General features: G+C 51.0%; 1 protein-coding gene across 7 annotated transcripts in view; it reads left to right on the top strand.

Moving 5' to 3' along the window:
- The window catches only part of magi1b (membrane associated guanylate kinase, WW and PDZ domain containing 1b), a 119,442-nt gene that overhangs the window by 57,130 nt on the left and 39,556 nt on the right, over positions 1-22,756 (top strand). For 6 of the 7 annotated variants that reach the window (XM_023793965.2, XM_072714972.1, XM_023793963.2 and 3 more), the window contains exon 2: positions 3,231-3,347. The exons of the other annotated variant lie outside the window; for it this stretch is intronic. In XM_023793965.2, the coding sequence (XP_023649733.2) occupies positions 3,231-3,347 (117 nt within the window). The remainder of the gene's footprint in view (positions 1-3,230; positions 3,348-22,756) is intronic. 7 annotated transcript variants of the gene reach the window in all.

The following is a 22,756-nucleotide window of genomic DNA, read 5'->3' as shown; positions in this document are numbered from 1 at the left end:
GCTCACAGGGAACAAGCTGAGGTTGCGATCCCGTTAGGACTGGATGCCAGTCCCTCAAAGGGCACAGGCTGGGGTCATGATCTCGTTTGGACTGGATGCCAGTCCCTCACAGGGCACATGTTAAGGTCCCATTGGGACGGGACACCTGTTTCTCTTGGTGTACTGGCTGGGGTCGTGACCCCGTGGGGATGGAATTCCTCTCTCTCACAGGGCACAGGCCCATGCTGTTGGCAACTTTATAGAAGCTAGTTGGTCGAACTGTGGGAGGAGACCTGCACAACATCGTGAGTACGTTCAAATTCCACTCACACAGAGCAGATGTGGGATTGGAACTACCAGCCCTGCAGGTGTGAGGTAACTCTGCTGCTGACTGTACTCCCCGTGCCAGGACTCTCTTCAGATTTAAGTAGCTGTTTGAATGTAGCATGTCTCCTGTGTTGCTTAGAATGTTTTAGTCTTTATATATGTCGAATTGATCATTCTGGAAAAATATGTTTGTAAAATGATACATGTTCTAGTGTGATGATCTGACCTCCAAACCTATCTCCGTGTCCATGGCATCAATCCATTGAAGGCTTCCTTCCTTTTTGACTCATATTCCCATGTGACCTCTTTGTAAGTCAGATACAGTATTACAGACTGCCTGTGTAATGGTGTCCCTCTTTGCTACAAATAGCACATTACAGAAAGTCCTGCTGTGGACCCTACACAGATGCACACGATGACATATACGCATGTACATCCATTCACATGCACATGCATAAATGCATTCACAAACACACACACACACACACACGCATGCATGCACACACACGCGCATGCACGCACACACACACATACTCATGAATGCTTGTACATTGTTTCCACAGCAACCATTTCTGGTAATTGTAATTCATTGCTCAGTAGTCTGTAAACATACAAAGACGCCCTTCCATAACTCCATATGAAAGCAACTTTATTCAACTCTATTTCCTTGCTGTGCTGAAATTCTATAAATGCCAAATTAAAGTGCAGCCAACTGCGATTTCAGGTTTTGTTGATTATATTTCAGTCAATAATACAGGTATATATAATTGTCAAAAACAATTAGCATAATTTTTTGTCTACAAAAATTCCCCATCTGTGGATTCCCAAGGTCTAACGCAAGTCATTAATCAAGAGCTCTGCACTGAAAACCCCAATACACTCATTCTCGAAGTGCAGCCCAAACTCGTCTTATGTTTAAGGTTATATGTTTTAATTGCAGTATGGGGTTGGTTTTAATTGCATTGAAGGCAAAATAGACTTTCTTTCAGTCTGACAGTCCCATATTCTGTGTGCCCATCAGTGTCTGACGGATCCGATCCTTTAATTGAATCGATGGTGACGGCAGCTTCTGTTGGCTCTGTGTTGTCCGTCTGCATCGGTCAGCTTGAGCTCCATGTCAGGGTCCTTAAAGGTACAGCGTGTGGCAGCACAGTGACATCACTACCCTGTCCCACAGATGCGTACGCTGCAGCATGTGGGACGCGTGCATCAGCTGACAGTGAGAGGAGCAGAGCGGCAGCTTTCTGACAGCCTGTTATCAGCCGTCCTGAAGCAAGACTGACTGCAGTGTCTCTCTCTTGCTCAGTAACCTACGCACATGCCCCTTCTGTTGGTTTTTGGTACGACAGGGACTGAGATCAATGGAGAATAGCTCGTTTAAAAAGAGTGGACAATGTGATTAAAGTCATAGTCGCATGAAGAATAATGTTCAGACCGCTGGAACACATCCTGTTTTGAGATCATGGCTGCTCGATTTAATAGTATTTGAAGTATTTTTTTGTATTGGTAATTTCAGACCAACTGTCGGCACCCACTCTTTACTGGAAAAATTGTCCGATTTCCATGGGCCTGGGTCCCTCTGCAGTTATTTCAGCGCTGAGACTCCAGGAGGGAATTCCTGGAGTTTATTTTGGGAAGATGAGTAACAGTTCTGCGTCTAGGTAGGATTTGATAGAAAGAACCTGGCGTTGCATGATCAAATTTTCTCAAGGTTCTGGGCTAAATCTATCCGGGCTTGAAGGAATAATATAGCAGTGGAGTTGTGTGTTTATTTATGCACGTGTTTGTGTGCGTACGTGTGTGTGTTTGTGCTCGTGCGTGTTTGTGCGTGTTTGTGCACAGGGAGACCAGAGTTTGCATGTCAGTGAGGCCCGATCATGGTGTAGACTGTGCGGTGCAGACTGTGCAGTGCAGTCTCCACAGGACAGCGGGAATGATGTGCTCCAGAAGCACCACACTCTGATGTCCAAACAAAAAAGCTTTTGGCATCTTCACCATTTTGCACTTTGTCAGCAGTGTACAGTATCTGTGAAGCAGATGGCACAGCTGCGGGTGGCAAATTATTCACATTGTCTGTCGAATTATCGTCTATATCCTGTGGATGGGGGTGCGAGTGCTGTCTAGGTTATAAACCAAAGCCTCCTGGTGAAGATATTGTTTGACCGAGAGAAGACCTGGCCAATAATGTAGATATTTCCTATTTTTTATTTATTTGGGGGCGGTGTGTACTTTAGTGGATCGGGACTTTGTGCTTATGAACAGAAGGTCATCAGTTCAAATCCCAGAGTCGGCAGAGTGATTTTACTGTTGGGTCCTTGAGCAAGGCCCTTAACCCCCAGTTGCCAAAGGGATTGGTGGATAGGTGTCTCTTTGGATAAAACTGTCCACAGTGGGTAGGTGTGTCAAAGCTGCACTGCATGTATATATATATATTTGTGTGTGTGTGTCTATGGAATGTTAGTATAACTGCATTTATTCAGAAATAAAAGAAGCACACACACATATATATATATTACATAACATACTGTGTGTGTGTGTGTGTGTGTATGTGTGTATATGTTTCTTTCTAAAAGCTGATATACGAACATTCCACTCTGATTAAAGTAACATGTTAAACTGAAATCCTTGTATTTCCAGCAAAGGAAAATCCGGCACGTTTCAGCAGTAATGTGGGTAATAAAAATCTAAAGCCATGTCTTTCTGTGTTCAGCCGCAGCTTTAGGTGCTCTGATCTCAGCCAATAGGACTCTGGAATATCACTGCAATGGTATCTGTGGTGCAAGACATGGATAGTGTTCCTGCGGATGCTGCTAGACGACGGCCTGGGGCGTGTTTTGGGGAGTGCGGGACGGGCCGCGGTGTTCTGCTTGCTGTGTGGCATCACTGACACTCACGTGCCTCCTCTTTCCTTTGACGTTTTTCAGGAAGCAAGCTGAATAAGGACTTGAAGCACTATCTCAGTCAGAGGTTTCAGAAGTCGTCCCCGGACTACGAGCTGCAGCAGACCATCAGAGATAACCTGTACCGCCACGCCGTGCCCTGTGAGTACCTCCTCCTTCTCGTTGGCCCCTCCCCCGCCGTGCCCTGTGAGTACCTCCTCCCTTCTCATTGGCCCCTCCCACGCCATGCCCTGTGAGTACCTCCTCCTTCTCGTTGGCCCCTCCCACGCCGTGCCCTGTGAGTACCTCCTCCCTTCTCGTTGGCCCCTCCCACGCCGTGCCCTGTGAGTACCTCCTCCTTCTCGTTGGCCCCTCCCCCGCCGTGCCCTGTGAGTACCTCCTCCTTCTCGTTGGCCCCTCCCACGCCGTGCCTTGTGAGTACCTCCTCCTTCTCGTTGGCCCCTCCCCCGCCGTGCCCAGGCCACCACAGAAACCATGGCGTTAATGAGATTTACAGCGCCATACGCTGTTGGGTAGCTGATTGTGACCCAGCAGGGGGAGCGATAGCGTTCCTGAGCTAAACGGAGAATAAACGCTGCGTGTGATTCACATTCGAATAGTGGTGTGTTCATCCCCTCGCAATCCGATTACGTCGCCGTGGTCAGCCGCAGTCGATCAGCATCTCCGGTGGTCGAAGGCTGCTTCCTGCTGTTTCCGCGGGGACCTCACCCACCGTCTGCAGGCTTTCTGGATGCTTCTTCAGGAAGCCGACTTTACACCTGGACCTCCAGGTGAACGGGTTCTGTCCTAATAATAACTTCAGCAAAGCAATTAAGCGTGCAGGCAGAGCACAGACCAGCGCGCCCCGCGGCAGTGAGCAGGCCTGGATCCCCTTCCACCGCCTTCCATGATTTGGGTTTATAATTTTTTATCAAACCCGATAACCTGATCTACCTTCACTCAGACACATATGATATCCAGTAGACCCTTCCCAATGCCCCTGGTGCAGGAGCAGCTGTGTGCGTGTCTGACTGTGTCTCCGATGTAATGAGGTCTTCTCTCATCCACACGATTGTGGGAATCTGACGCTTTGTACCCAGCCTCCAATGGACTGGGTATCGGAAGTGAATCTTGTGGAGGATGCATGAAACATCGATTGTAGCTGGTGGACAAAGGTGAAGGTCTTACATGGTGAAGCCTCAGCGCCACATGTGTGTGAGCGTAACGCGCATCATTCATTATAACCTCTGCATCTCATTTCTGCTGCTGAGTTTGTTGCAGACCTGTTCGACCGTCGTGCTTTCCAGACAGTGCCATCGCCTTCAGCAGAGGAAGTGGCAGGTGTGAGGATGCGATGGACGGATGGTGGGGGGGGGGGGGGGGGGCATCTGTCTGCTGCTTCTGTCTGGCGGCCGCCAGGGGGTCGGGTGAACAGTCAGCTGGTGGTGTAGGGAGATGTACTCGTTTTGGATTGATTTTCAGGCTCCTTCCCGCTGATACTTTTCTTAATTTTATTTACGATCCGGCAGTTGGGTCCTCGGCTGATGTGCCATGTGTCGAACACGACACCTCCCATGAGCGGAGAGGTGTCATTCATTACACCCCGTCGGGCACGCCTTGCCCCAGCTGTGGGGTGGTATGTTCCTCGATGAACCCCTCATCTATATTCGCTTGGCCGGGGGGGGCGGGGGGGTGTTGATGGGTTAATGAGGAACCAGGGACTCCCTCTGGGGGGCTTTAAGGCTGTGTACTTTACTAAATGGCAGTGGGTGGGGACGGATGTGACCCTGTGCTGTAAATCAAGGATAATTAGGTGAACATTTCTGTCTAAACAAGATTTGAAACATATGATCAGATGATATAGCGCCTTTTGTCAGAGAGAAGTGAAGAGCAGAGCAGGTATTGTACAGAAATGCTGAACTATCCCTTTAAATGAAATTGGACAGATGTTCCCACAAAATTATGGAGCGAGGCAAGATGCTTCCTACGAGTATGAGATGTGGTCATGTGGGGCGATTGGCAGCCAGTGTGTGTGTGTGTGTGTGTGTCTGTGTGTGTGTGTGCGTGCGCACTCTCTGTCTCTGTCTCTCCCTCCCTCTCTCTACCTCCATCCCCCTCTCTCTTTCCCTCATCTTTTTCTACCCTCTTCCTCTCTCTCTCACCGTCTCTTTTTCTACCGTCTTTCTCTCCTTCTCTCTCCCTTGTCTCTTTTTCTACCCCCTTCCTCCCTCTCTCTCTCTCTCTCTCTCTCTCTCCCGTCCTAAAACCACAGGCTCCTCCCACAGTTCTCCCCCAGCCTGGCTCAACAGGTGCCTACCCATAGTCCCAGGGGTCCCCTGAGCCTGACAGAACTGGCCACACTAGTGTGCCCCCCCCCAGCCTTTCCACAGATGGCCATTGTTGTCATGCGCTGAAAATGTCACCAGCAACATAAAAGCCCCTTTTTTCACCCCCTCCCCAATTTCACCCTGTCAGCTGCTCCTACCAGTATGTCCCCCCGCCTCTCAGAGCCCACCTCCTGCTTTCTCTCTCTCTTTTCTCGCTCCTCCGAGCGCCCCCCCCCCGCTCACGGTTCTGCTGCACTGCCCCAGGATCGGCGTTCTGGACAGTTTACTGCTTTGCTCGCTGACGGAGGATAGGATTTACCGCTCGACGCCGGGCGCTCACTGTCTGCACGTCCAGCCAGGTGGGGGTGCGTCCGTGTGCGTGTGCCTGTGTTTGCATGTGTGTGTCATACATACCGACACGTGTGTGCAGACACACGTTCATACCTTCATACCTTTCTGTCCCTTTGCTCTTAATCTGCCCAGACGTGATGTCATTCTGAGATGCGCCTAGCACTGCGATGGGGGGGGGGGGGCGGGGGTGAAGGCTGAGCCAGGGGGTTCAGTGTGGGCCCTGGAAGGGGCTGGAGACGGGGTGCAGGGGGGGGGCACATGTAGCAGTTACAGGCTGGCATTGCCGTTTTATTTATGTTTTTGAATCTCATCCTCGGGGCCGTCATCCGTCCTCAGAGGTCCGTGGGGGAAGAGAGGGGTGCATTCCAGGGTTTGGGGGGGGGGTGAGTGTACGTGTGTATGTGTGTGTGTGCGTGTGTGTGCCAGGGGGCATCTGTGCCGGAGGTGGGCTGCACGTGGGCACCGGCGGTGAGACAAAGCAGCCCTTTCTGCTGCGCCGACTCGGCACTGGCGATCCGCATTGCAGAGCGCAGACGCCGGCCGCGTTCCTCCACATCGCCGCGGCCCACAGCCCCACTAACGCTCCTCCTAATGATCCCTCCCTCGCTCCCCACCCCCAGCACATTTCTGCTGGGTGGGGGAGCACGGCCGGCTTGCCGTGAATGGGTAGCGGAAACGCGCGGGAAGTGTGGATCCGGAAAGAACAATGGGCTCCGCGGAGCGTGGCGGCGCTGGGGGAGCAGGTGCTGGGGGGGGAAGGGGCATGTGCGGACAGGGGGGGGTGACAGTCTGATAGAGTGCCTCTGTGAGACTCATGCAGACGGATCCTGACTGGCCACCATTAAACTGCAGCTCCCATTAACACACGGCATGCTGCAAGCTGGAAACTCCGCCATGTGAGGGGGGGGGGGGGGGAGAGATCCATGTCAGTCCCCCCTACTTCTCTTTTAATAACTTACAGAACCAAAGTCCATATGCAATGGAATGTAGCCACTCACCTCCACAGAATGCTGGGTCTTTTCCGGATCTTTCCGCGGATGGCAATGGCGAACGCTGGCAGTGAATCCGGAATCGGGTATCTGGGCCTGATCGCGCGATGTAGGTCATGCTCTAAAATAACACGGATCAGAGAGGATTGCTTCCATTTCCGTGTCGTTTTCTACTTATGGAAACTGTCGTTCCAGTTTGTGCTGCGTTTGGCTCACCGGCACTCAGGACCGGTGCTTCCGCTCCTCTACGTTCTCTCGTACTGCCACAACATCTACCTCATAATATGATTAAGAATATTGGAGTATCTTGTCGTCTTTTGAGGGCAGTAAGTAGGGGCCAGCGACGGTGTGTGACCTGAGCATCAGGCGCTCCAAGGCGGGACCCTGCTGTTTGTCTTTTATAGACTATGACCTGCTGGTTTCCCTGCCGGCTGTCCGTGCCGGGGGACGGTATGCGGCCCCTGTCTCAGACCCCATGTCCCTCAGCTTGCCAGCCGGTGTCTTTGCCATGATGCCGCCTCCTGCATTTTGCCGTCCCCATCCTAAACATTTCTCCCAGAACTAACGTGTATCAGTCTGCCCAGCGCAGTGTGACCCATGCAGCTGAGCTCCCGCCCTTTTCATGCTAATCTGATAAGGTCATTAATGGAGCTGTGCCTACGGTGAACCTGCAGCCGTTCATCTGACTGCTAACTCCGATGTTCCTCAGGTGTCTTCTCATTATTTTGGTCCATTCTGTCAGACCAGCACCCTTCCACACCAGCCTGTACAGCGCCACCCTGTGTCCTCACAGCAGGATGCTCTCTCTCTGATGTTTTCTGAAGTACTATCAGATATTTGGAAGAGCACAAGGCTTTCCTGCCCACTAGATGTTCACCACTCTGTTTGGCTTTGGCAGTGTGGTCCTTGCCAATGGAAGATGTGGAACGGTTGTATCTTAATGTGCAAAATAATAATACATTTTTGACTCCCCAACATTGAATATAATTACATTTCTCACAGTTCTGGGGGAAATAAAGAATCCGCTGAGAAGTGACCTAGCCGCTGGCTTCAGAAACACATTTTAAGCATTAAACTGATTTTTGAATGAAGCCTGCATGAAGGTTTGGTTAAGCCCATCAGAAGGAGAAAGGGTCTCAGAGATGATGGCCTGAATTACGACCTTGTGTGACCCCCACACATCAGCCAGTGTGTAAGGGGTGAGTAAGTTAATGATTCCCAGGCGCTGGCTCAGACTAAAACAGTGATTCGTTTTACAGGCAGTATTTTCAGGAATGTCTTTCTGAAAAAAGTCCAGCTAACAATAGGTCGGTTTTCATCTCACCAGACTGACCAGCGCGCCGGTGGATGGGACACGACTGAGAGTGCAGTCACACAGTCTGTCTTAAGCTTCATAAGTGTATGGTCTGCGACACAAAACATCTCGACTCTCTGTTACGACCGAGCAAACAAACCAGAAATGACCATGAATGAGCCGTGGTCACCGTAGCAGTTGTGCTCTGTTGCGATTTGGGGCCTGGAAGATGTCACCCCTATGAAATATCACTCCGCTGTGATACGTGGTTCTTGACATGTGTTTCAGCTGGAGGTCATTGGTCAGTAACTGTGGAATGATCTCATTACCATTTCACATAAGGGATGTCACTCCGACTGCTTGTTAAAGTTTTCAGACAACTTTGACGACCTTCTGTTCACCACGGTTCAAGGTTCCTTTATTGTCATCAGCAGCTTCATACTGTACATGTACAAAGAGTGAAGAAACAGTGTTTCTCCGTGGCCCCGGGGCAACATGTAGTATATTTACCATCACAGTAACAGGGCGTGCAAGGTGCAATGGGCAGTAAATAAATAGTATTGGATTGGATTGGTTATACAAAATATTTCATGTTATAATTGCAGAAAAATTTTGAAATATAATAATTACCTTATTACAACTGCACTCTTATGCTCATTAAAGTAACCTCATCTTGCTGATAATTTCGTTTTGTTGATGATGATTCAGTGAAGGCTTCAGTGCTACATAGCTGGTCAAGAAGAATCTGGTCTGAAATGTCCAGCTGGGAGCCACTCGAAGGTCCCTTAGCTAAAGAGAAGCAAGAGGCTTTGCATTGAGAAGTCATTGTGCTGCTGGAATGGGCTGAGAGGGGACGCTGCCGTATTTCATGCTAATTTTCCTTTTGTTGCTTGGATTTCATCATCAGCAATCAGCTCCTTTCACAGAGTCGCTCCTGTGTGCCGCCAGAGGGGCCGGCTGTGAACGCCGGTGCATTCCTGCACTGCACACTCTGCCAGAGGGGCCGGCTGTGAACGCCGGTGCATTCCTGCACTGCACACTCTGCCAGAGGGGCCGGCTGTGAATGCCGGTGCATTCCTGCACTGCACACTCTGCCAGAGGGGCCGTCTGTGAACGCCGGTGCATTCCTGCACTGCACACTCTGCCGTCCTGCAGAAACCTCCTCTTTTCTCGCTATTGGCCGGTTGTGTGTGTTTGTGTGCTGCTGCTGCCCCAGAGCGCTTAGGTGTCTGCTTTGCAGGGCTCGTCCCTGCTTTGGTATCCACCTTTCATTTTCATTTTATTCTCCTTAGAAATACAGGCCCTTCCTACTCCATACTGTGTGAGGTTTATAGCCTTGAACATGGCCGACCACTTTTGTTGCTCGCGGTAGCATTTTAAGTACATTATTACGGAAGCTGCATTCATCGTTCTCGGAAACTCATTCCTGTTGATGGATTTTTTCGGGATTATGGTGTTTGCCTGCAGCGTCCTGGCTTGTGGGCTGGTGCGGGGGGCATGGGGGTGTATTCAGCTATGGCTGTGTATGGATAAGCGGGAGGCACAGCTACTGGAAGTTTGGAAGCAGAGTGTGACCGAAAAAATGAGACAAACAGGGAAGCAGCCATGGAACACAGGGAAGAATTCTGTGTCTGTATGTGTGAAATATACTAGGAAAACTATTCCGGTCATCAGCCAGGCTCATTGGACTGATTTGCATTCATGATGTTCAATGATGTTTTCATTGTGACCCAGGAAGCGCGACAGGAATGACGCTCGGCAGGACGGGCTGCCCGCGCAAGGATCACAAAAACAATGGGGACCGGCTGCCCCGCCTCCAAATCCCGTCCAACCCCCTAATCCTGCCCCGGCACATTGATTGCTAGGGTCATGTGACCCACGGGAGGGTGATGCCACTGCCTTGTTTTGTCAGAAGAGCGTGTGTGTGGATATCTGTAGGGGGGATGTGAGGAGAAGAGTGAGCGAGCGAGAGAGAGAGAGAGACAGAGAGAGCGAGCAAGCAAGCGAGAGAGGGAAGGAGAGGGGGAGAGAGTGGAAGGGGGCGGGCAAATGCAGGGAGACTGTGGGCCAGCAGACATTAGCCTGAGAGCTGCCTGGCTGTGCTTAGCTAACGTCGGCGCGCCGTGCCGCCCGGGACAGGGGGCTCGCTCTTGCTCAGCGCGCACGCCGGCTTTCTCGGGGGTCCCTCCTCGGATGTGCATACGCCGCGAAGGACTACTCTGCTCTGCTCTCCCACGTCTCCCAGGCAACCCAAGGTGGACGATTTGGCGGTGAGGTATTTATCCGGCGCATGGCGTGTTGGGAGCGCGCTGGGAGCGCGCTGCAGCTTCCGGGGTGCCAGGCGGGACGAGGGGTGCGGTTTGTGTCCGCCAGGCATCCGGGATGCCCCTGCCCGGGTCGACGAGGGTCCGGGGAGGGCCAGGTAGCCGAGCGCTCGGCAGTGGACGTGGAGAGTGGTGGCAGCGGCGGTGAATTAAGTTGTGATGCTCTGACAGGCACGGTCAGCGCCGGGGGGGTGTCCGCCTGGCCGACTCGTCCTCCGTCTGCGTCCTGCCATTCTGCCACCGCGTGCGTCTGTGTTACTCGCCCATTTAAAGAGGGTCATTCATGCTTTTTCTGTCCTGCTGGCTTTGGCTTTCACCGCAGAAGAGAGGTATAAACCGTGGCATATCCTGACTATCCCGGTCCGCTTTCTGGCTAATTAAGCTTCTGGTTTTCTCGGTAGCCTGTGAGCTCTGCTACCCCCCTCCTCTCTACACTGAGCAGAATCCCCCCCCCCCCCCCCCCCCCCGTTTCCGTACTGTTCATGATGAAAGCGGCAGCTTGACTGTATGAAATGGAGGTGCGGGAACATGACCAGGCTGCTGTGGGTCTCATTGTGTGCTTGGCCTCTACTCCCCAACCCCAATCAGCCTGTCTCTCTGCCCTCCCCCGGGGCTGGAAGAGGCATACACCCCCGAAAATCCTTCCCAGGGTTTCTGGATAACAATTTGCAGAACAATGATCCCCCCCCCCCCCACAACAGTACTTCCAGCAGCACATGACAGAGCAGGTGGGGGGTGCACTGAGTCTGCCTTTGGATGAACCCAAACAGAGATTATGCAGAGAGGAAGACATTTCAGATCCTCGTCGTCTTGCTGAATTAGCTCTTTTCCTGTCGCTGCTCGACGGGCTCGCCATATTGCTTAGCCCCCCCTCATTGCCTTAGCACCCCCCTGCCAAAAACATCATGCTGCCCATGTAGCAGTGATTGCCCCGGGGGGAATCTCCATCTCTCCCTGATTGAGCACCCCTGATTTCCTTTTGCCCGTAGTATGGTACAGCATCACTGGACCCAGAATTTTTAACCAAGACCCCGAATCAATATTTAATCTGATTTTCTGTGCGAGTTACATTCTGAAGTGACGTTTGCCAGTTTGTTATTCTGGCGACGTAAACAGTCTTTGTGATTCATGGGAATGGCCGTGTGCTTGGTGTCGTCAAAAGCTGCGATTTCACAGCGAGCTCTTTCTCCTTTGATCCTTTGTTTGTGTAAGGCTAGGTGTTTCCGAATTACATGGGTCTCTCTCTCTTTTGCTCTGAGAAAGGAAAGCCAGAGAGCCCCACCCCCCAACACCCTTGAAAAATCCTCAGCACAGCAGGGGTTAAAGCGACAGATGTTAAGGCGAGCCGGGTTTTGGAAACGGCCAGAGCCTAGAGGAGGCGGCTAATTTTTCAGTATCTTGATGGTCTCTGCTTTCACAAACGTTTTTTTTGTTTGTGTTTACATGTTAACGAGCGAAGGATTAGATTCTCTCTGTGAATGAACTTAAAGCAGACATTTGAAATTCTTGAAGAACACTTATCATGGAAATTGGCAGAATATTTCTTATGAAATTGTTTTTATTAAAATGAGAAAAGTCTACTTCTGAGATCACATGGCAGCTTGGATGTGAGCACCACGGAGCCAGTGTGAAGAGCCAGTGTGAAGAGCCGTGTGCACTCTCCTGTGGTCTGTGGTCTCCAGCTGGAGGAAGCATGAGGGTGGCCCATCTCCATCTCCATAATGGGTGACCCTGGACCTCAATGGGACTCACTGGCTCTGTGATCTGGAATGTTGTGAGTGAAGATTACCTGGATAGAAGGTCTCTCACTCCCAAACCCAAGTGATGTTCGTTCAGCACTTCAGAAGCAAAGGCAGGCAGGGCTACACTTTGGAAGGCACGAGTAAACAAGCCGACGGCGAGGAACGCATTGTCAGGTGGTACGAAAACTCTTTGATGTGAAAACCATGTTTTCATTGTTGTTTTTTTAAGGACTTTGAATGGTTGGTTTAGACCGATTTACTTGCCATTGTTACTTTTTAGGATTTTCATTGGTTGATTAAGACCGATTTACCTGCCATTGCTGGTTTTCAGGATTTTGATTGGTTGGTTAAGATCCATTTGTGTGCCATTGTTGCTTTTCAGGATTTTGATTGGTTGGTTAAGCCCCATTTTCACTAGCCATCTTGCAAAACAAAGCCTGTGCTGCATAAGGCCTGTTTGGGGGACGATGTCTGTGCTGCCCAGGGGCCCCTTCTGTCCAGAATTAACCAGAGCTCCTTCTCCACTAGCCAGGATTTTTTAGGGAGGAAAAAGCTATTTGTTCGATTAGCTAGATGCTTGTGCAGCTTTGCGGGCCAGCAAGTTGTTATCTGAGAGGTAAGGAAACAGCAAATCGAGTCAGTGGATCTTATGGGGACGGCTGCACGGCCTTGAATGTTTGCTCTTGGCTCTTCACTGACACGATGACAGCCTTAAAAATACTGGGAGCCAGCTTGTTTCCCTGGTCCCTGCGACGGGCGGGAAGTGCACTGGGCGCTGTGTTGAGCTCACTGGGCCACATGCTCATGAAACATTTAATCGCGCCTCACAGATGATGTCTTTCTGCAGACTGCAGTCTGCTCCGGGAAGAGCTGGCCGTCCCGTTTACATCTAAGGACGTGTTCAGTTCAGTTACATCGTGGGCCATACGCATGTGTACATTGCATTTTGGAGGGAGTGACCTTCGGGAAACATACACATTTAGCTGTTTTCACATTGATTAGAGACGCTTTCTCTGGCCTCTCAGATATGCATGTGTTTTGCCAAAGGACTAACTTAATTATCCCCTTTCGCAATCACTGCTGTCCTCAAAGACCAGGATGCCTACTCGCTCAGTCGAACCATAATAGCATCCCTATTCTTAGAACAATGATCATAATGAATCATTCCTAAATGCTATGTTGTCCTACTTTTCATTTTACCACAAAGTTAATAGTTAACGCTGAGATCCAGCGAAATGCACTTTCATGGCTGGGGTTCTTCTGCGTCGACCGGTTGTCCTTCTCGGTCACTTCCACTTGTTTGTGGAACCGTTCCCTTTAGCTTAGGCCTCTCCTCGTGTTCTCCTAGCTTGTCGATACGAGCGTCTGACGTTCTCCATGTCATAAAGGTTTCGTATTCGTCTGGGTCGCCCCGGGATACAGGAGAGAGGCCACACCTCCACCAAGCCCTGTCTTGTCTTCCATATTTGTTGGAGTGCCTACTATGGACTGGGATACAGACTGAGCCTCAATCCAATCGAACCAGTCAGTCTCATCCATCAGTATCTCCGGAAGCACAGTCTGCTGTACGGTTTGGATTTTATCATTAACAGCTGAGGAGACGGGAACGGGCTGCTTTGAAACTTTTCCCGTTGGAAGAATGATGTGTTGTACTACAAAAGCATATTGAAATCATTTGGAGGACTTTACTGTTGTACATTTCCAGGGAGGTAATCTGCTTGCAGTACAATCCCAATAATGTCTCCACCAGTCAGACTTAGTTACTTATATAATAAGATGCCTTTATAGTGTTGCTTAGAAATGTGCTGCATATATGATGTAATATATAATTCCTTCACCTTTATGTACAAATGTAGTGTGAAGCATTTTATGTTGCAAAGATGTGTGCAGTCTGATGTGGGCTGTGAAGTACAGGTGATCTGCATGTTAATAAGGAACTGAATTGTCAGCTTTCAAAGTTACATTTGCCTTTGCTGTGATCATGCTCTATGTTGTTACCATGGTTATACTGTATGTCGTTAAGATGTTCATACTGTATGCCATTACTGTGGCTATGCTCTGACGTTACCATGGTTATACTTACATTGTTACCATAGTACTGTATGACGTTACTGTAGTTATACTGTATGTCATTACCATGGTTACGCCGTATGTCATTACTGGGTTAATGCTATCTTTAAGTCTTTAAGTATATATGGTAAATTAAGTGAATAACTTAAATAGACCATTTTCCCTTAACGTTTTATAGCAATTATCAGAACCAAGTCAGCATGCAGCACCATTCGTTATGAGTCTCAGTTTAAATCTAACAGGCAGATTTGTTACAGATCTATTAAAATCAGTGTTTGCTTTTTGGAAAATCAGTCTACATTTTTTGCTGGTATGTGCCATTTATGATGCTAAACTGTGCTTTTCCAGATAAAATTGCTGATGGCGAGTAATATGCTAGTATGTGTTGGGTGGTCATTTAATGTTTAGTTGCTACAGACTCAGTTTAAGATGACTTAAAAAATTAGCTAATATTAAAGTCAGATCATGCAAGGTTTCAGGCAGTATAGGGCACAGGGCTGGGGTACACCCTGGACGGGTTGCCAGTCCCTCACAGGGCACAGGGCTGGGGTACACCCTGGACGGGATGCCAGTCCATCACAGGGCACAGGGCTGGGGTACACCCTGGACGGGTTGCCAGTCCCTCACAGGGCACAGGGCTGGGGTACACCCTGGACGGGTTGCCAGTCCCTCACAGGGCACAGGGCTGGGGTACACCCTGGACGGGATGCCAGTCCCTCACAGGGCACAGGGCTGGGGTACACCCTGGACGGGTTGCCAGTCCCTCACAGGGCCCAGGGCTGGGGTACACCCTGGACGGGATGCCAGTCCCTCACAGGGCACAGGGCTGGGGTACACCCTGGACGGGATGCCATTCCCTCACAGGGCACAGGGCTGGGGTACACCCTGGATGGGTTGCCAGTCCCTCACAGGGCTGGGGTACACCCTGGACGGGTTGCCAGTCCCTCACAGGGCTGGGGTACACCCTGGACGGGATGCCAGTCCCTCACAGGGCACAGGGCTGGGGTACACCCTGGACGGGATGCCATTCCCTCACAGGGCACAGGGCTGGGGTACACCCTGGATGGGTTGCCAGTCCCTCACAGGGCACAGGGCTGGGGTACACCCTGGACGGGTTGCCAGTCCCTCACAGGGCTGGGGTACACCCTGGACGGGATGCCAGTCCCTCACAGGGCACAGGGCTGGGGTACACCCTGGACGGGTTGCCAGTCCCTCACAGGGCACAGGGCTGGGGTACACCCTGGACGGGTTGCCAGTCCCTCACAGGGCACAGGGCTGGGGTACACCCTGGACGGGATGCCATTCCCTCACAGGGCACAGGGCTGGGGTACACCCTGGACGGGTTGCCAGTCCCTCACAGGGCACAGGGCTGGGGTACACCCTGGACGGGTTGCCAGTCCCTCACAGGGCACAGGGCTGGGGTACACCCTGGACGGGATGCCAGTCCCTCACAGGGCACAGGGCTGGGGTACACCCTGGACGGGATGCCATTCCCTCACAGGGCACAGGGCTGGGGTACACCCTGGACGGGTTGCCAGTCCCTCACAGGGCACAGGGCTGGGGTACACCCTGGACGGGATGCCAGTCCCTCACAGGGCACAGGGCTGGGGTACACCCTGGACGGGATGCCAGTCCATCACAGGGCACAGGGCTGGGGTACACCCTGGACGGGATGCCAGTCCCTCACAGGGCACAGGGCTGGGGTACACCCTGGACGGGTTGCCAGTCCGTCACAGGGCACAGGGCTGGGGTACACCCTGGACGGGATGCCAGTCCCTCACAGGGCACAGGGCTGGGGTACACCCTGGACGGGATGCCAGTCCCTCACAGGGCACAGGGCTGGGGTACACCCTAGATGGGATGCCGTTTTATTACAGTAGACTGCCTCCAAGCATGCACTCTTAATGCCGGTGACTGATACCTGGGCAGAGTTCAACGCATTTGTGCTGTTTACTCTTTTAGTTGTGCAAAAACGTAGTGATTGAGCACCACTGAACGAATTCCCCGTCCAACCACAGGTTACACTGATTGTCCTACAAAGGAATGTAGCTGATTGTTCCCACAGTTTAGTTTTTTTTCTTCAGATTTTTAAAATGCATAATTTTTGACATTTTAAGAGTACATGTTGTTTGATGAAAGCGATGCTGTATGTTAAGAAAATTATGATCCACATACAGTTATAAAACTGAGACGACTGAGCCAAAGCAACAATCCCCAGAAGCCTCTCTGCCCGTCAAGCAACACCAAGGCATGTTTTCACCCTACTGGCATAAGTTTGGTGTACCCACCTACCAGTCCAATATACAGACAAGATCCAGGCTTGCTGGGTTACTGGGCGCCCTGTGTCTCCCACCACTGTAGTCTCCTTTTTACTCAGATCCCAGGAGTCTGCTAATCCTATGCCGATTGGGATCCCGCTCTGCCGGAGTATCCTGGGAGTAATGACAGGACGTCGCCTGGAATCCCCCATCAGATGGTGTTGCGTTAAGTGATCTTGCTTGATGTTTTGTCTAGTGGGAGTGTCGGCATGCATGCTTGTAGGAGCAGCATGTCCAGCCACTTCAGAACTTAACATAAATATAAAAAAATATACATATCTAGAGCTTTGCACCTAAAGGTTCCACATAACCCACGACTCCTATTTCTTAAATCATTCACGGGCCAGATGGCTTTCAAATCTGCTTTTCTTCAGTAGAGCCAAAACAGACCCCCCCCCTCAGTGCTGGGACAGCTTTGTGTGCTACAGACTTAGTGAATATGCTCTAAAATACGCATTCAGTGAGAGGGGACAGTTTTAACACTTGACTCACATGGTAAGGACAAAAAATACTGAAATTATCTGCAACAGTAGTTTCACTAAATCCACCAGCAGATCTCCATAGTCTCTGAGGGAAAGACGAATGTTTCATCGAAAGTCACCAGTGTCTAACTGGGCGATTGAGGCGGTGATGCTGGAAGGGTGCGAGTGATTGTCTGAATTGCTCTAAAAGAAGAATTATTTGAGATGAATTTGCAGAATATCTCGTGGGTGTTTTTGCATAGATGCTCGACCATTACGCAACAGAACATTTTGTGTTTTACCTGCCATGTTTTACAATAATACAGGGATATTATCATGACAGGTGATTCAAACTGTGCTGGTTTATCACATATAAGAGCTGGGAAGATCTAAACATGGTCCAGGTGCTTTGAACCAATTTCTGATGCCTTCTGCTTGGTTATTCAGTGAAAAACCAACATGGACCAGATGGCTATTTTGAAGAAGAGAGGGAAGGTTATTATCAGGGAAATCGGCAGTCCAGAATGTTCTTAAGGGAGAAGGAGTGGAGAGTAGGCAGAGGACTGTTCATCCAAAATACAGAAGATGACAGAAAAAATGTATCTAAGCATGAAGAAATTACCCAAAAATGACACTTGGTGAAATCAGAAATCATCTTGAGTGTGTGGGTGTAAGGGTGTAAATAAGTTCCATAGTCTATGGGAAGCCTCCCCACCGAAAACGGAGGGCATGCCGGAAGCATCAGTTCATTGCCAGGACTAGAGACAGGTGAGGCGAACCTGGGTTGAATCGAGTATGTGAGCTGGAGGGTGGAACAGGTGGGGACCGGCGAGCCCCGTCAGGATGGAGAGTGGCTGCAGGTGTTGGTGCGGGGGGGGTATGGCTGCTTCTGCTGGGCCAGCGGTCTCTGCCAGCGATCGAGCTACAGCTGACTGGGGTAAGAGGGATGCTGTTTGGGGATAAAGGTGTCAATGTGCGGTGTAATGCCACAGGACGATGACATGGAAAGGTTCTCACAACATAGGAACTAAAGTCACAGAAGTGGTGGAGAATGTTACACTACAAGTTTGTGATCATAACAAGCAGAGACTGAGCTAGCAGAGAAGTAGCTCCTGTGTAACGTTACGGGTTCGAAGCCCTCCCCTGCTGCCTGTGTGCGTGTGGGGTCACATGTTTCCATGTGTGTTGCAGGCCACTTTTCTTCCCGCAGATGTGCTATGCTGGAGTGTCTCTGCACCTTCAGGGGACTGACATGGGGCACACACAGGGAAGATGGTGGCGCAGGAAGTAGTGCTATCGTTCGGCAGCTGGCGGGTTGCAGGTTCGAGCCCTAGTTCCTCCTGCCCCCATCAAAGTGTGCTTGAGTACGACACTGAACCCCAAATTGCTCCCGGTGTGCAGGTTGGTGCCTTGCATGGCAGCCTCCGCCACTGGTGTGTGAATGTGTGTGTGGACGGTGAATGTGAGGCATGAGTTGTAAAGTGCTTTGAGTACTCGTAGGAGTAGAAAAGTGCTTTATGAATGCAGTCCATTTACACGGATGCCAGGATGTCTCCTGCTCTGTGCCACACGGTCGAGCAACCCTGTACTGCACAAGCAGTGAGAATGAAAGGTGAATGGATGAAAGACTTATGGTCATCTAAATCAGGCACTGCAATGCGAGATAACATGTGACCCTGATCAGGAAAGCTATATGATACAATATCTGTCTAATGTTTTTGGAAGGGATTTTTTCCAGAGGTAGTGGAGAAGTTTATGGGATGTGTTATTGTCTGGCCCTAGTTCACAAGTGTGCTAGATATTATGATTACAGTATTAAAGTAGCCCTGTGTATCTCAGTGCATAATCTGATGTGATGCTAAAAGTGAGGAATAAGTGACTATGACAAGTGTGTTGGATAACAGTCACCTCAGGGCCAGCAGGTGGTGTCGTGTTTAAGGTACTGGAGTCTAAAGTATCACCGTGGCGAGGATTTGAATGTAGGTCACAGCTGACTTTCTGACTGGGGACCTCAGGGCTGTGAAAGCTGTTCTGGAAACGCTAAGGCTTTAAAACTCGCCTGCTGCATCACAGATGCCAACACAGCGCTGCCTGTTGGCCTTTTGCAGTGGGAATTTCAAAGGTAAATGTTCCCTGTGTTTTTCTGCTTGCAGACAATCCCATTCTTAATACAGAGGCTTTAATAAGGAGTTGACCCACCCTTTGCAGCTATAACAGCTTCAGCTCTCCTGGGAAGGCTGTCCACAAGGTTTAGGAGTGTTTATGGGAATTTTGACCATTCTTCCAGGAGAGCATTTGTGAGGTCTGGCCACACGAAGTTTGGAGGTCTGTAGCTATTGACTCTGCAGACAGTTGGTGACTTCTGCACACTGTGCACCTCAGCATGCGTTGTCCCCGCTCTGTGATTTTACATGGCCTGTCACTCTGTGGCTGAGTTGCTGTTATTCCCATTTGCTTCCACTTTGTTAATATACCACTAACAGTTGACTGTGGAATATTTAGTGGCGAGGAAATTTCACGAATGGACTTATTGCACAGGTGGCATCCTATCACGGTACCACGCTTGAATTCACTGAGCTCCTGAGAGCGACCCATTCTTTCACAAATGTTTGTAGATGCAGTCTGCATGCCTAGGTGTTGATTTTATACACCTGTGGCTGTGGAAGTGATTGGAACACCTGAATTCAATGATTTGGAGGGGTGTCCCAATACTTTGGCAATATAGTGTATGTAGGAAATGAATGTATCTCTTTAAGTTTTCTAAAGTTCTCTAAATGACATTATATTTCTTTGGAGTCCTACATGCATAGTAATGAGATGAAATAAATACGATATATGGTTTGCTTTTCTATAGTTTGTGTTGGTATATAACTTAAAGGACTGATTGCATTGGTAATATGTGTGCACTCTTTGTTACACAGGTGCAGATTAGCCAAAGGCCCAGACTCACAAACGCATGACTGAATTGTGTTCTGATTGGTACTGAATGGTGTTTGTCTACTTGATGGTGTTTTGTTTATATATCATTTTGTGTATATATGGTATTATAGTTAAATATACATGCACTGAGAAGAAAGCTTGCCCTGCTAATGGGGGAGCTGCCTTTGTGTTATGGATTCTGAGACGCAGACGCTGAGACAGCAATAAGAAGGAAGGTAACTTATCGGGGTGTGGAATCGGGGGGGCGTGGTTCAGTACGCAGGGACATGCCACAGCTTCTGGCCTTTGGGGCCCTTTGGGGGCCTTTGGGGGCCTGACCTACTCTTCTCCTATCATCTCCCAGCGAGTGGACAGAGAATGAGGCGTTGCATGATTAAGTGCGTGATGGAGGTGCTGAATGAAGACAGCAGAGGATTTATTATGGGGCCGAAAGGCTGTGAGGGGCCCTGGGGGCCACGGGGGCTGCGGGGGCCGGGCGTAGGTGGATCTGGGAAGCCACAGCTCCAGTGACGTCATGGGGCTCAGTGGGACTTGGAGAGCTGGAGGTGACGGACCTCGGTGCTGTGGAGGAGATGTTGCTCGGGGTAACGGAGCCGTATCCAAGCGCAGGGAAGGCAGATGACGGTTGTCAGGGTGACGGAGCTCGATGGATGGGTCCTGCACGCAGCGGCTGGATTGAGAGAGCGGTGTGAGTGGCGTCCTCTGCGCTCGGATGCTGACCCCCCCTGATGCCGGGCTGCTCTTTTCAGGGGTGAGCAGCTTGTACACCATGGCTGGGGAGGGCAGAGGACAGAGGGCCGGCTCTGTTGCAGCACAGGGGTCATTCTGGACCCCACCCCCTCTGTTTTATTGACACTATGTGTGTGTACATGTCTGTGCATCTCTGTCTCTCAGTGTTAATTGTCTGTGTTTGTGTTTTTCTCTGTCCCTGTGTTAATGAGACTGTGTGTATGTCTCTGTCCCTGTGTTACTGAGATACTGCCTTTCTGTGTCTCTGTCTCTGCTGTTAGTGTCACTGTCTGTGTGTGTGTCTGTCTCTGTGCATTTCTGTTTCTCTGTGTCTCTGTCCCTGTGTTACTGAGATACTGCCTTTCTGTGTCTGTCTCTGCTGTTAGTGTCACTGTCTGTGTGTGTGTCTGTCTCTGTGCATTTCTGTTTCTCTGTGTCTCTGTCCCTGTGTTACTGAGATACTGCCTTTCTATGTCTCTGTCTCTGCTGTTAGTGTCACTGTCTGTGTGTGTGTCTGTCTCTGTGCATTTCTGTTTCTCTGTGTCTCTGTCCCTGTGTTACTGAGATACTGCCTTTCTGTGTCTCTGTCTCTGCTGTTAGTGTCACTGTCTCCGTGCATCTCTGCGTCTCTCATTGCCTGTGTTGAGACCATTCCCGTGCTGCCGTCCATGCGCCCACGTGCCAGCAGGGGGCAGGCTGTGGGCCCTGGCTGCCCATCAGCTGATTAATTTCCCTCGTCTGCTCAGGGCAGCTGCCATTTGGCAGTGGCTCCTTCCCACCGTTGCCGGTGAACCCAGCCACCCACCGCCTGAAGGTGGGGAGCGAGGTGGCCGCCTATTGGCCGATTAGTATCTCCTCAGCCAGCCCATCCCAGCGTCATGGGGGGGGGGGGGGGGGGGCGCTGGTTACCTGCCCATTCGCACTCTCTGATGGTCTCAGGGCTGTTTGAGCTTGGTAACCAAGCCTGTGGGCGGTTCCTTCCCCTTTTGTGGCTGCAGTGATTGGGTGTTTGCGTGTATATTTTTGTTTTCCTTGCTCCTATTGGATCTCTTTAGGACAGCAAGGGCAGCCCAGGCTGGAGATCACTGATGTCTTGATCATGAAATGGCTAAGCGGTCGGTGTCTCCACGCACAGTCTACGGCGTAGTCTGGTGACGTCACGGTCACAGTGACTGTAGCGGACGCATGTTAGCGGACATGAGAAGCAGCCACGTTACTGGCATCGCTCCCCAGTGGCCAATAGGATTCCACTGCCGCCCTCAACCTGGAAACAGGGAAACAGCTGTATGCGGTGCCTGGGGCGATGAGATGGGTCCCGTCGGTGCTACAGTCCGATCCAGCCCACAGCGTCGTCCCGCTTCTGTCCCTTGGTGTCACAGAAAGCCTGTGTCACGCGCTCGGCCCCGCGTCCCTAGCCCGCCCCACCCCCCGCCCCCCCCCCCGTCCCCCGCTCGGCCCTCCGTGTCCCTCGCTCGGCCCCCCCGTCCCTCACTCGCCCCCCCGTCCCTCGCGCGCCCTTCCCTGTCCCCCGCTCGGCCCCCCCGTCCCCCGCGTCCCTCGCTCGCCCCCCCCGGCCCCCCGTCCCTCGCTCGGCCCCCCCCGTCCGTCGCTCGGCCCCATTTCCGCCTCATCTTTCCCGTTGGAAGGAAGGAAGGAAGGAGAAGATTTACGGCCTCAGTGGAAATGAGCTTTTTCTGACGTCATGTCCTACCCTTCCAGGTTGTCCTTAGCAACAGAGCAGCGTATGGCTGCACTCACCAGGCTGCCTGCTCTTCTATGTGAATGTACTGGCTTCTAGTCAGTGCGCTTAGTTCTGCATTTTGAAGCAGATGTTTATCCAGATGTGCACTGACAGGAACAAGCACGCAGAGCTGAGGTGATGGAGAGCAAAGACCAGGGTGTTAGGGAGCTTTCAGACTGGGGTGTGTGGGGAACTGGGCATCAGTGACTGATTCAAAATAATAAGCTTGGCCTCTCTGTATGAATTCTGGCCCCCCCTCTGCCCCCCACATTACAAAAGGCCCCA

The sequence above is a fragment of the Paramormyrops kingsleyae genome, chromosome 8, assembly GCF_048594095.1.
Source record: "Paramormyrops kingsleyae isolate MSU_618 chromosome 8, PKINGS_0.4, whole genome shotgun sequence".
Classification (NCBI taxonomy): Eukaryota; Metazoa; Chordata; class Actinopteri; order Osteoglossiformes; family Mormyridae; genus Paramormyrops; species Paramormyrops kingsleyae.
The sequence above is the reverse complement of the archived record's forward strand: the minus strand, read 5'-3'. Positions and strand labels throughout refer to the sequence as shown.